This window comes from Narcine bancroftii, chromosome 4 (assembly GCF_036971445.1).
Source record: "Narcine bancroftii isolate sNarBan1 chromosome 4, sNarBan1.hap1, whole genome shotgun sequence".
In the NCBI taxonomy this organism is placed as follows: Eukaryota; Metazoa; Chordata; class Chondrichthyes; order Torpediniformes; family Narcinidae; genus Narcine; species Narcine bancroftii.
The window spans coordinates 293,133,146-293,146,731 of record NC_091472.1 but is presented as its reverse complement, the minus strand read 5'-3'; the positions used below and the strand labels follow the sequence as shown (position 1 = coordinate 293,146,731).

At 38.3% G+C, this 13,586-nt stretch overlaps 1 protein-coding gene across 25 annotated transcripts in view; it reads right to left on the bottom strand.

Annotated features, from left to right (window-relative positions):
- baz2ba (bromodomain adjacent to zinc finger domain, 2Ba) overlaps positions 1-13,586 on the bottom strand; it is a 282,544-nt gene that overhangs the window by 66,816 nt on the left and 202,142 nt on the right. For all 25 annotated transcript variants that reach the window (XR_011356755.1, XR_011356756.1, XM_069935433.1 and 22 more), the window contains 6 exons: positions 11,811-11,876; positions 9,214-9,354; positions 6,242-6,496; positions 4,162-4,376; positions 4,006-4,080; positions 3,444-3,687 (listed from right to left, as the gene is read on the bottom strand). Coding sequence is in view for 23 of the 25 variants with exons in the window: in XM_069935433.1 (XP_069791534.1) it covers positions 3,444-3,687; positions 4,006-4,080; positions 4,162-4,376; positions 6,242-6,496; positions 9,214-9,354; positions 11,811-11,876 (996 nt within the window). In the remaining 2 variants the exon portion in view is untranslated. The remainder of the gene's footprint in view (positions 1-3,443; positions 3,688-4,005; positions 4,081-4,161; positions 4,377-6,241; positions 6,497-9,213; positions 9,355-11,810; positions 11,877-13,586) is intronic.

The following is a 13,586-nucleotide window of genomic DNA, read 5'->3' as shown; positions in this document are numbered from 1 at the left end:
TTTATGCATTTATACAATTATTGTTTATCGTTTATCATGTGAGTGCACCACGATCTGGAGAAAAGCCATTACATGTACAGTCAGATGACAATCAACTTGAACAATGCAGGAGCTGAGAAGAATCTTTCAAAATGTTTTATAACGTCAAGAAGTACAATTTTAAATATACAAAAAAAAATCACTAATGGAATGTGCAAACATTTATTTAAACCACCTTACAAGTGCAATAAAAAGTCTGCAATTCATTGTTGATTCAGGAATTTGATGGCAAAGGGAAATAAATTGTCCTTGTGCCACTGAATGCTGGTCTTCAGTAAAGGAGTGCTTCAGGCTCCTGTACCTTTTTCCCTGATGGTAGCAGAGTCAAAAGGACATGGCTTGGGTGGGTCCTTGAGGATAGTGGCTGCTTTCTTTAGACACCACATCTTGTAGATGTCCTCAATGAAGTGAACACTGGTGCCCATGATGTTACAGGCTGAGTTAACAACCTTCGAGTTTTTTTTTGTCCTAAGCATTGGGACCTCTGTGCCAGACAATGATGCAACCAGCCAGAATGCTGTCCATAGTACATTTGTAGAAGTTTGAAAAGTCTTTGGTGACATACCAAATCTCCTTAAACTCCTCGTAAAATATAGCCATTGGTGAGCCTTCTTTGTGATTTCATCGACATGGGGGCTCCAGGACAGATTCTCAGAGATGTTGACACCCAGGGATTTTAGTTCTTGACTCTCTCCGCTGCTAATCCTTCAGTGGGGACAAGGCTGGATTAACATGGTAGCGAAAGTAGCATATGCTACGGTTCCCAATTTTTAAGGGCCCCCTGTGTTTACCTACCATGAATTATGAGAAACATTTTCGTTTTCAACTTTGTGCAGCGGTTATGGGATACCTGTAGTCTGTGTTAATAATCCTGACTAAAGGCGGTAATTGGCTAAAATAACCGACTTTAAGGTTATTACCACAGTCCATGTGTATGTTGTATCTCATAGCCATTGCACAACTGTCTAAAGGTAATAATAGCTAAAATCACCAACTTTAAAGAGGGGCATCACTGTCCTCTCAACACCCGTCTGATGCGGCAGGAGGGGTGCAGTGCTGTCGGAGTTCACTGGAGCGCCTCTCTGGCATATGATCAGGTCGCTTTGGGCCACGTAACAGCTCGTGGTGATGCTTCAATAGAGGAGCAATGGCCGTCTTCATTACCCATAATCCCCTACTCAGTTGGAACCGTTGTGCCAGTGCCACTGTGCCAGGGAAACACAGAGTGGTTCCAACTGTGTCGAATATTATAGGTAATGAAGACAGCCATTAATACTACATTGAGCCAGCCACCAGCGCCACCATAAGTTTGTGGAGAGGTGGGGAGGGGTGCCCAATTCCAGTGTAAGTGTGATTTCAGTGTAAGCACGTTTTTTACTAGGGTGGAGGAGGGGTTGGAGGAGTGGAGGGTGGATTTTCAGTGCTTTCTTTAGACACGTTCCCCAGATATGTCATCTGAGAAAGCTAGTATCATCTTGTTAAGAATAATTAACAAATAAATTAATTAATAAAAATTAATGAAGAAGGTTTTCAAGGATTGCAGAGGGATTTGGACTGCTTAGAAAAGTGGGCTGAAAAATGGCAGATGGAATTTAATGCTGATAAGTGTGAGGTGCTTCATTTTGGTAAGAAGAATCAGAATAGGACATACGTGGTAAATGGGAGAGCATTGATGAATACAGAAGAGCAGAAAAATTTAGGAGTAACGGTACATCGTTCCCTGAAGGTAGAAACTCACGAGAATAGGGTGGTGAAGAAGGCTTTTAGTATGCTGGCCTTTATCAATCATTGCATGGAATATAGGAGTTGGGAGGTGATGTTGAGATTGTATAAGACGTTGGTGCGGCCTAATTTGGAGTTCTGTGTGCAGTTCTGGTCGCCTAATTATAGGAAGGATATAAACAGAGTGGAGAGAGTGCAGAGAAGGTTTACCAGAATGTTACCTGGGTTTAAGCATCTAGAGTATAGGGAGAGATTGGACAGATTAGGTCTTTATTCTTTGGAGCGTAGAAGGTTGAGAGGGGATTTGATAGAAGTATTTAAGATTATGAAAGGGATAGACAGAGTGGATGTGGATAGACTATTTCCGTTAAGAGGAGGAAAGATTAAAACAAGAGGACATGAGTTAAGAATTAAGGGGCAGAGGTTTAGAGGTAACATGAGGGGGAACTTCTTTACTCAGAGAGTGGTAGCCGTGTGGAATGAGCTTCCGGGAGAAATAGTGGCGGCGGAGTCAATTGTATTATTTAAGAAAAAGTTGGACAGGTATATGGATGAGAAGAAGATGGAGGGTTATGGGCATTGTGCAGGGAGGTGGGACTAGAAAGGGGTGTTTGGTTCGGTGCGGACTAGAAGGGCCTAATGGCCTGTTTCCGTGTTGTAATTGTTATGTTATGTTAATAATTGTTATGTTACTATTTCAAACTTACCAAAGTGGACATAGAGGGTCAGAAACTCTCTCGGGGGGGTGGGGTTGGGGGCACAGCACTTTCCCCTCACTGCGCATGCACCGAACAGCACTTTAGGACCATACATGTACCAGCCGACACAATTTAGGCCCCCTTTAAAATAAATGCTGCAGGCCCCGCAATACCTTAATCTGGCACTGGGTGGAGACTGGTTCATGTTCTCCTGAAGTCCACAATCATCTCCTTGGTTTTGCTAACGTTGAATGCAAAGTTGTTGGTGTGACATCACTCAATGAGCTGATCTGTCTCCCTCCTGTACAGTTCCTCATTGCTATTTGTGATTCTGCCGACACTCATGGTGTTATCGGCAAATTTGTAGAAAGCTTTGGAATTGTGCCTAGTCGCAGGTGTAGAGTAAGTAGAGCAGTGGGCTAAGCATGCATCCTTACCAAGCACGTGCCTGTGTTGATCATCAGCCAAGAGGAAACAGTGTTTCCAATTCACACTGTTGCGGTCTTCCGATGAGGAAGTCAAGGATCCAGTTGGGGAGCGGAAGTGCAGAGGCCCAGGGTTTGGAGGTGGTTGACCAGCACAGAGGGAACAATGGTGTTGAAGGCTGAGGTGTAGTTGATGAAAAGCAGCCTTATGCACGAGATGCTGTTATCTTGGTGATCCAGAGCGGAGTGGAACGCCAGCAATATTGTGTTTCAATAATCATTTTGTTTACATCTCATTCCTTTGGATTTTGACTGATCAATCAGGATTGTAGACTGAAACTTGTACAGTACCACTGGATACATTCAATGGTCACAAGAACATTTGAATCCATCTGCAAAGTATAATTTTTTGCTGTCCTCAGCCAGCAATAAAATTTGTACAAATCGAGTTCCTTACCAGTTTTACTAAGTGCAATTCCTCCAAAGGCTCCTAACTCAGGAGAAAAGAGACCTCATCCCTGGTCTTGACTAGAATACAAAATAACGCTGGTCAACTTACCTCATCTTCAGCAATTTCCATCTTTTTTGCCTTTTTTTCTTCATCTTTATCTTCCTCCTCCTCCTCCTCGTCGCCCTGATCTTCACTATCCTCCTCCTCCTCGTCCTCGTCATCGCTATCCCCACATTTCCGTTTCCTCTTTCGGCCAGGAGTGGGTGTCCCTAATAACCGCTGTTCTCCATTACTGTCAACTCCACCAATTGATTCTCTTTTACCAGTTCGCTTAGCATGAATAATTTTCAGCCTAGGAACAGTTAAACTGAGTCAGTATTGTCCAACACAAAAATATGGTATCCCAGCAGTTCAGAAGTGGTACAAAAGGGGTGAGAAGACAACTAGAATTTTTAGTTCTCTTTCTAAATAAGAATTAGCAGATGTCATTGCATCGAAATAAGTTTTCTTTTGCAGCAATGCCATTTACACCAGATGGTGTAGAAATTGTGCTAATAAACATGAGAAAAAAACAAGTCAAATTTAAAATTCAGCAATATTGCAAAGTAAAATACAAATACTGATTAAAAGAAGCTCCATTTGAAAAGACCAAGAATATAACACAACTTACTTCCGAAGCTTGCCTTCCACAATCCATTTGTCTCTTCTCAGATTGGACATATGATCAATATTTTTATCTATTTCACTAGAGAAAACAAAATGCAAGTGAGCAGCAAGTTGTTTTAAAAAGCTTACTTCACATGAAAATTTATGTCAAGATACTTACTTTACTACAACCTTGCTGCATGCAAGTTCATTAACCAAGAACGCAAGTACAGAAGCTTTTTGAACTGGAGTGTGTGCCTGGAAAGGTTTTGTGTTTAAACTCCCTGTAAGTTCACTTTGTCCATTGTGGGCCTCCATGTATATCTGCAAAATCTCTGAAACAGTGTCCTTGTTTATCCTGACATTGGTTATGTGGTCTCCAAGAAAAGTCCGTACCTAGAAAACAAATTTTTTTCAAAAAAGAAAAAAGTAAATTACTTTTGTAGTTCAGATTTTTCTTGGAATATAGTTAAAATACAAGTTAAAATTCTACAACAAAATGGGGAAAATATGGCATCCATTATTTCACGCGTCAAAGAAGATCAGGGAGTACACGTTAAGCTGTTACATTGGGTACTCATCTGTCTTAACTAAATAAAATCATCTAAGGTCGAGTTGTTATCTGGTTAGAATGTCCTTCCAGTCAATGTTTGAAAAGAAAGAAAACTACTTGGAAGGGTTGAAAACATTTCAGAAGGAATGAATCATAGTGACTTCTGCTTACAACATTTTGATTTCCTTGATATCAAGGCAAGTGGACAGTATAGGATACACCTTTTCATACTGGGGTCAGAGAATTAATTGTTCTGTCTGAATACCAGAAAGCGTTTAGCACCCACAACCAAAATATGACTAAAATGAATATGTTGGGCAGGCACTATTCTATGGAGAGATAAATAGGTTAAGGGCCCATTTTAGCTGAAACACAAAACTGGAAATTAAAATTTGCTCAGTGAAAATCACCTGAAATCAATATCTGACATAAATTAAACCAGTCATACGAGCATGAAATACATGAAACTGCAAAGAAACTTCTGCAGATGGCAAACACACCCCAAGCTTTTTTTTAACGTGCCTGAATATTCCTGACATTCATAAGCATACTAGTGCATAAGCAATCATCTACAGATACATAAATACAGTAGTTGAATATTACTGCAGCCAAACAATGAACTGTGAATAACTGTTTGAATGAAACAATTAAATAGTAATAGTTGCCAATATTTTAAATCATCCTAATCAAATATTTTACCATCATGGATGAGGAAAGAGACAGAAAGAGAGCAAGGACTGAGGTGAAGAAAAATGAGTGAGGGCTGAGACTTGACGTGGGGGAGGGGGGTAGGATTTGGAAAATGAAGGTCCAAGGTTGGGAAGTGGCAGGAGAAAAAGTAAGGGCAGGTTCTGGTGGGGGAGGGGGGGGGGGTGGAGTGGCGATAGAATAGAGAAGAGGAAAAAGTGAAGGCTCAGAGACCAGGGAGAAATTGACAGGCTGGGGTTTGATGGCAGAGGAGGGGGCTAGGGGTGGTCGGGGGTGGAGAAGAATAAGCATTAGGCAGACCATCTGGCTAAGAAACAGGCTGAGATGCCAATGTCAGAGAAATGTCGTAGCTCTTGCCAAAACATCTCTCAATTGGGCTTTTCCAGAACTAGATTTCATCTGTGCTAGGTGTAGATTGTGGTTTCATGCCAAAAACTGTACTTGTTGGTCACAATTGATTTCATCAAAATCCTTACGATGTATTGAAATGACTATCTCACCACTGTGAAGAAGAAACATTGCCAAAAGCCTCACTATTTTTCAAAGGCATATGAGTTATGAATTATTCAGTTAAAGTGAAATTGACACGGTTTTAGATTACAGCCTTGAGAAAGAATTAACTCAGTGACAGAAATACATGTCAAACACAAACATTCTCTTTGTTTTTAGAATAGCACGCATATATTCTTAAACACAACATGAACAGCTTAAATTTTGATATACTATATCTGCTACTTTTCCAGAAACTAATCACAAATTTGGCCATTCCAAGTTGCCAGATCTTTTAAGCTTTTTGTTGTAAATATACACGGCATTAATTTTCACACACAAATTGGTTCACACTGGATAAAGATACAAGCTGAGTAGATTGGCCGATAAAACAATAATAAAGATATGAAATGAAGATATTTTGATTATCATAAAATCAGCTTGTGAACAATAATCTTTCATTCAGACTTAAGACTGTATTCAATGAAAATAAATAAAATGAATATCATACCTTATATCCTGGTGGTAATCCTGGGTCATGAATAGCAGCACTCAAGAGTCTCACCAACAAATCTTGGATTTCTCCCATGCTTTCACCCACATTAAGCAGTCCTTCTTGGAGTACATTCAAAGTTGGGACATCGATACTTAAATCAAAGCCAAGAACCTTACCAAAATTGTGGAGGAACTGTACTACCATAAGGCAATCAGCAAATGCACCTCCAGGCAGTACAAGTCCAGGAATGGGGAGAAACTCTGGTAGAGGCTAAAATCAGACAACAAATAATAATGAACTCAAATAAATATTTCTTTGAAGAATAATCAATTCCATAGTGATTACTTTCTGTTTCACCTTTATTTTAAAAAGGATACCTTAACACCAAAACCAAGTATGATAAATTAGAACACACCATGCTCTATACCTTAGTAATGCTCATCAGGAAGATGAACATTTCCTCAAAGTTCTGAGCTGAATATATACATTTTCTATGTTTCTACATGCTAATCTTCTCTTCTAGTCATATAAACTTATGTTCTCATAGAATTAAAGAAATAAATAAGGAGGCCATGCCAATCAGTGTTCATGCTGGCTAAAATACGAATTTAAATTAATCCCATTTCTCACCCCTTTTATTTATTTAGACATACAGCATGGTTACAGGCCATTTCAGCCCATGAGACTGTGCTACCACATAACCTTCACCCCGGTACGTTTCAAACAGTGAGAGGAAACTGGAGCCTCCAGGGAAATCCCAAGCAGCCACGGGGAGAATGAACAAACTCCTTACAGACAGCGTGGGATTTGAATCCTGGTCGTAATCGCCGGTGCTGTAAAGGCATTGCGCTGACCGCTAAGTCAACCATGTCACCCCTTCAGCAACTCAATTTTAAACACAGAAGTCTTAAAAATAAAATAACCCAGCCTAAATGGTGCTCAAGAACTCTACCCAGACACCAAATGTGGGGTGTTTCACTAATCTACTTAAGACCTCCTTGCTCTTATATTCTACACTAATAAAATTAAGCATTCCCATTTGTTTGTTCCACCATCTTTGGGGATGTGGATAAATTCTCCAATATCCCCTATATTCACTTTTTTGTGTCTTATGTTTATTATACATTCCCTCGCTTTGATTGCCCTACCAAAGTGCACAACCTTACTTCACCAAACTATCATTTTTATGCCCACCTCGACTGGCCAGTGATCTTTTCCTGCAGCCTACAACTTTCTTCTTGTTAATCCCCAGTGCCATCTGCAAACATTTTAATCACTGCCTTACATTTAAGTTCAAATAATTTATACAAACCTTAATAGCTTTGTACTGAGCCCTGTAGAACCCCAGTAAAATCAGCCCACTGTCAACATACCTGCCAAACATTATTGATTTTTCTACAGATTCAAACTTTTCAACCAATTTTCCATTTTCCTTAGGATTTCATGAGTTTCCACATCCAGCTACCATGTGAAAATCTGTCAAACACCTTGCACGGTCCTCATACATCCTTCCTGTCACTTATTTGCAAGTTAATTCAACGTGACCTCTCAACAAACCTGTGCTAAAACACAAAAGTCTGCAGACACTGCAGTTGAAGTATAAAAAAATGCTGGAGAAACTCAGCAGATCATACCTTGTTGAAGGGCTCAAGCCAAAATGTTGGCTATGAGCATGGAGGGAAAACTTAAAACTTACCTTTCATGGAAGCAGCCCTAAAAGACTGCTCCTGCGTTGCATTCATATTGAGCGGAGCCTCATAGCGCCCTCCAGATCCAATGGAGGTGGGGCGACTGGTGACATAGCTCCACCCGTCATAAATACGTGGTAGAGCAATGGCTGTCTTCCGTACCAATAATCCCCCTTGCAGCTGGAACTGCTCTGTGTTTCCCAGAACAGTACCAGGTGCATGGAGGATTATGGGTAGGGAAGACAGCTACTGCTCTGCCACAGAGAACAGCCCTGAAGACCAAAGTGGCCCGGTGAGGCTGTCACAGCCCGTAGTGGCCACCCACTGACAGGCTGCGCCGGCCGCCCCTGCCCAAACAGCTCCCACTGGCCCCCGCCCTTGCCTTGAGGGGTCATGGAGGGAGAGGGGCAACAGGGGAGAGGGGCCACGGGCTGACAGCGTCATTAGCTCGCCCCTACATTCAAGCCTGGCAGTGGAGTGCAGCACTCGGCTGATTATCCTTCCCCGAGAAGGGTTGAATTCAGCGCGTCTGAGCTGGGCACAGTGCATTCAGAAAGGTACGTCTCTTGGCGCAAGGGTGGAGAACCTCCACCTTTACAGTCAGGCATTTTCCTTGCTAGAAAGGGCTTTTTGATATAAAAACTACACTGCCTGATTTGCTGAGTTTCTCCAGAATTGTACTTTTACAACAAATCTGTATTAATCTGTCCTTGATTAACTATACCCGCTAAAATGATCATCCTCCCCCCCCCCTCCCCCACCCAGTGACATTCAATTAATGTTAGTTGAACTGGTCTTTGTGACTTGGTCTCTCTCTTTTGTCCTTTGAAGAGAAATTTTCTCGCTAATCATCCAACAGTGCTGGTTTTCTCCTTAAAACTATACCGCAATGCACAGCTTTTGCAATTTAACAATGGAATGGTTATCCACTTCTTGCTACATACGCATGATTTGGTAAAGCAAAAGCCACACATCCTGTCCTTCTGTTTCTCAAATTAATTGTCATCACCTCTTATCCTCCACCTTTATTCTTTACAAATCCACAATGGTTCAGTTAGCCACTGACTGTTTAAACCAAGCTTAAAGACAACTCCTGCTTCTTGACTGGTATAACTACTTTTACTAAGCTTAGCATTTCATTTTCTCGCTAAAACATTTACTTCCCTTCAACCCTTTTCTAATAGAAAAGTTCATCCAGCACTTGCATAATACTGAACTCCCAGGAGCTAATCCCAAATAACTTGAAAATGACATCATTTATTAGCAAAAGAAATTTGTTCATTCTTCAAACAGAATTACCTTGTGATCTGACAAACACATATCTTCATTGGGCTTCTTGAGCTCCTTGGCCATTTGCAGCTCCAACTTCTTCTGCTCTAATTTTCGTTCTTTATTTAAACGTTTTTCAACCTTTTTCTCCTGCTTCAGTCGCTCCCTTTCCTTTGAGTATTAACAGAGTGTGCCTTACTTTTTAAAATTATTATGCACCAAGCCATAGAAATAAAATGATCCTTTGTTAAAAATTATCAAAACCACTTATTTTCCAAATGTGAAAATAAAGGCTACTTGAAAAGAAATATGTAAATACAGATCTCAGCAGCATTACTTATCAGTGTGAAACTGGCAGCAATACTCAACATGGCCTGTTTTCAGGATTTTTTTTTCTAATCGTCTAACCAATGTAGATTTCGCTATTTAAAATATTCAGATCAGACATAAATTTTGTTCCATAGATCTTATCCATTTTTTAAAAAGACAATTCTCAATCTGTTATGCACATCTGGAATGTGTGAGAAACAAAACATTAAAAATTGAAGGCCCAAGATGAAAAGATGCTGTTTCCCCCCCTTATACTCAATAGTTGTCAGATGTGATGGCATGTTTTTCTCTAGAAAAAATTAGGTGTTCTACTACTTCAATGGATCTTAACTTTCTTTTTAGGGTCCTTTTTTCAATTACTTTCAAAATTTGTAGATTATTCATCTCTGCTTTTTTTTTTAAAAAAAAGTTATTATTAGCAATGCATTCTTATCTTGGCAAGCAACCCTCATAGAGTGGGGTTTGATTATTAGTTTAGAATATATGGGATTATTTTTCCTTTAACTTTTTTCCATTTAATAACATGGGTTCATATGTACCTAGTTTATCGTTACTTGATACTTGCAACTTGATATTAACTAATTTTATTATTTCTATATGTACCTATGTATTTTGCATATATTAAAACCAATAAAAAGACTGAAAAAGAAAGAAAACTGAGGGCCTGATTTAAAAAAAAAGGTTTAGCAAGCATCACAAAAACGATGGTCTGGCAAGCAGTACCATGAAACGGTCATATTTCACATTGCTATCATATGCTGAGGTCGCTTGCTTATTTGCTTTTTAAACTCTCCTTGTCACTGCTGTATCAACACTGACTGGCAGTAATGTACAAGAAAAAACTAGATTCTTGTATTTATTTTTGTGAACTGTGTGATCCATTAATCAGTACTCCTGTGAAATAAAAATAGTAAATCATTGTTATTTAGTCATTTAGGTTTTGGTCTACTGTGAAATAACCTAAACGCACATTTCCTCCAAATTGTTCACTTATTTTTGATATCTCAAGTCTACAATACTTCCACCAAAATAAGTTCCCGGAGGCGTTTCACTTTCTCATGTTGGTGATGAGCTCAAAGCCATTTTGAATTTTTTGTCCTCTTATATTTACCATTTTCCTTTCCTCTTATAGTGCAATGTTAATTTAGTTTGTACGTTGTTAGAGTGCTTTCTGTACCTGTGTAGTCGCAGCAAGAATTTTAGTGCATCTGTATATTCTAATTATGTATATTTTAAACTCTCCATTGATTTTAACGGACTGTTTCATTTTATGTTTCCATGGTCACTCTCCAGTTCTGATTTTTACACCTTTTACAATTCGAAATATCCTTAGATGTTCTCTTTTCTTTTCCTTCTGGCTCAATTTTATCCAATAGCTCTCATCTGAGTTCTGGTACCATTCATGCCCTTTATAAACTGGATGGTTAAACTAAACCAGCGCCCCAACAACAATCATGTGGTGCATAACTGTTCTTGAATTTTATGCCTCCAGAAATATATTCCAGTTGAAATTTTTAACACTGATGCTTCTTTTCATAATTTTTTTTGATTTGCAGTGTTAGATCCCTTTGCTCTTCTACCCAGTTCAATTTCTTACTTTCATAGGTGCAGGACATAGGATATTAATTCACAATAATCAATATTAAAATTGACATCAGTCAACTGCCCAACTTCTTTTAGGTTATATCCATCCACAATGTTAGGTTTTAGTTTGTGAACATTGGCAAACATGAGGCTTAAAGAATGATGAAGACATTAGATTCTGTCTGGGTACATAGTTTGCTTCAAGCAAATAGATGAGTCAGGATTAAGGGGCCATGATTTTAAATTTTAGACGAGATATCAAAAATAAGTGAACAATTTGGAGGAAATGTGCGTTTAGGTTATTTCACAGTAGACCAAAACCTAAATGACTAAATAACAATGATTTACTATTTTTATTTCACAGGAGTACTGATTAATGGATCACACAGTTCACAAAAATAAATACAAGAATCTAGTTTTTTCTTGTACATTACTGCCAGTCAGTGTTGATACAGCAGTGACAAGGAGAGTTTAAAAAGCAAATAAGCAAGCGACCTCAGCATATGATAGTCTATTTGAGTCGAATACATTTTGTGCAAGTCATCACTATTTCAGTTAAATATATATCAGAAGATTGAACTACAGTTCTAAAATATTGCAACTTCAATTTTTTTTAGTGTATATAAACTGGACACCCAAGGAAATGTACTTCAATAGTCACACATTTTCTTGTTCATTCAGGAAATAAAATTTGTCACTTCTCTTTTACTTACTTCAGCCTTTTTCCGGGCTTCCATTGCTTTCATGAGCATCACATGCTGCCTTCTTCTCTCCTTTTCCTAACAGTGTACAAGATAAATTGCAGGTCTAAATTGCTATGTTTTGATATTATGCACAGTTTAAGGTTTAAAATGCACTTTTAGAATAAGTTAGACAATAGTGAACAGTTTAAAATAAAAACAGACAATGGTCAGGTTTGTGTAGATTTTAGTTGAGGATTAGGAAATAACATGGACAATCAAAAGCAAAACAGAAAAAGCAACAGATGTAAAGACAGTGTAAAACAAAAGCGTATGCTTTAAGTTATGTACATAGTTCTTGGAAAAGCAGAGCAAATCAGTGCGATGCTTCTCCATAGCTGTCAGGTATAAAGCGCAATGGTCGGCTTCAACAGGCTAATTACCTTACATCTGCTTCAGTCAAATGTCATTTGGCAAAATGCCAATTTGTATAAATTATCCTTTGTAATTAGCCAATTTTTTAATATTTTATTCATGACAAATGTAAGTTTTAATGCAAGATTGAAATCAATTTTTCAAAACAACTAGAGAAAAAAATATAACCTATCCCACAATTTTATTGAAGAATTCACTACTGTGACGTTATGCTCATTTTCCAGCAAACAAAATTGTACTCCTGACCAATATCATAAGTCCAAAATTTAAGAAGAAAAAAAAAACTAAAATAGTGGTATAAGGAGGCAGGAAAGCAGAAAAATAATTATTTTTCTCACTTTCTATTTTACTATCTATGTATGTGGGTCATTTGGAAACACCTACTGTCATCATTACCGCCATCCTTTCCCACTGTAAATTGCTTTGTATTAGAATAAATATCAACTCCTGTACTTTAATTTTTCATCTCCCCAAATCCTTTATTAAAGGAGAAACTAGTGAACTCAATCAACCTTACTCCCCAACTGTAATGTTTTTCTATGAAAAATATTGTAATGGCATCATGTGACGATAAGTAAATAATGCACATAAATTAACTTGTCTTGATCCAATTCTCCCTCTTCTAACTGAAACTCATCCAAATAGAATCCTTAGTCCAGACAGTCCATGTGAAAAGCCATAGATCAATGAACAAAAATGAAATTCACATCTGTGAACAAAGGAGACATTTATCTGCATATTTCTTCAACTTGAAATACCAGAATATATGGGCATGGCCACAGAAACAGAAGTTTCTTGTATATTCATGGTTTGGTTTTGTTAGTTAGGAGAAGCCATAATCGAAGGAATAAATGAACCAATTTCCACTCTAGGGATACCAGAATTGGAAGTTTTGAATTATGGGAATATTTTATTATTTAAAACAGGACATGAAGATTTGTTGTTGAGACATCTCTAACAACTGCCTTCATCTGTTTAGTGAAAGCTGGGTGCCTCAAAAACAACTGTGGTCATGATGGAAGAAATTTTCTTAAATTTGGTTTGCTGGAATTGCATTCCTCTGGGATAAAGAATAAACTGACGGAATGTGGGACAAGGGAATGAGCAGTGGTTAAAAAGACTGAAAGTTTATAGACAATCTCAGCATTTCTGAAGAACGAAATAGTTTCAGAAATTGTATAAAAATATATATATATATCCTTTTGTTGTCTCCTGTTACAAGGTGACAATTGAAAGTAGAAATTATATTTGTTGATTCAAAATGTTTTTTTTTTGTAATTATAGCAGATGTATGCAATGCACTGTGCTGTAAAAGCCATGCAGAAGTATGTAGTATGACAGCAGCCAGTGCTACACTTTATGCATACTATGACA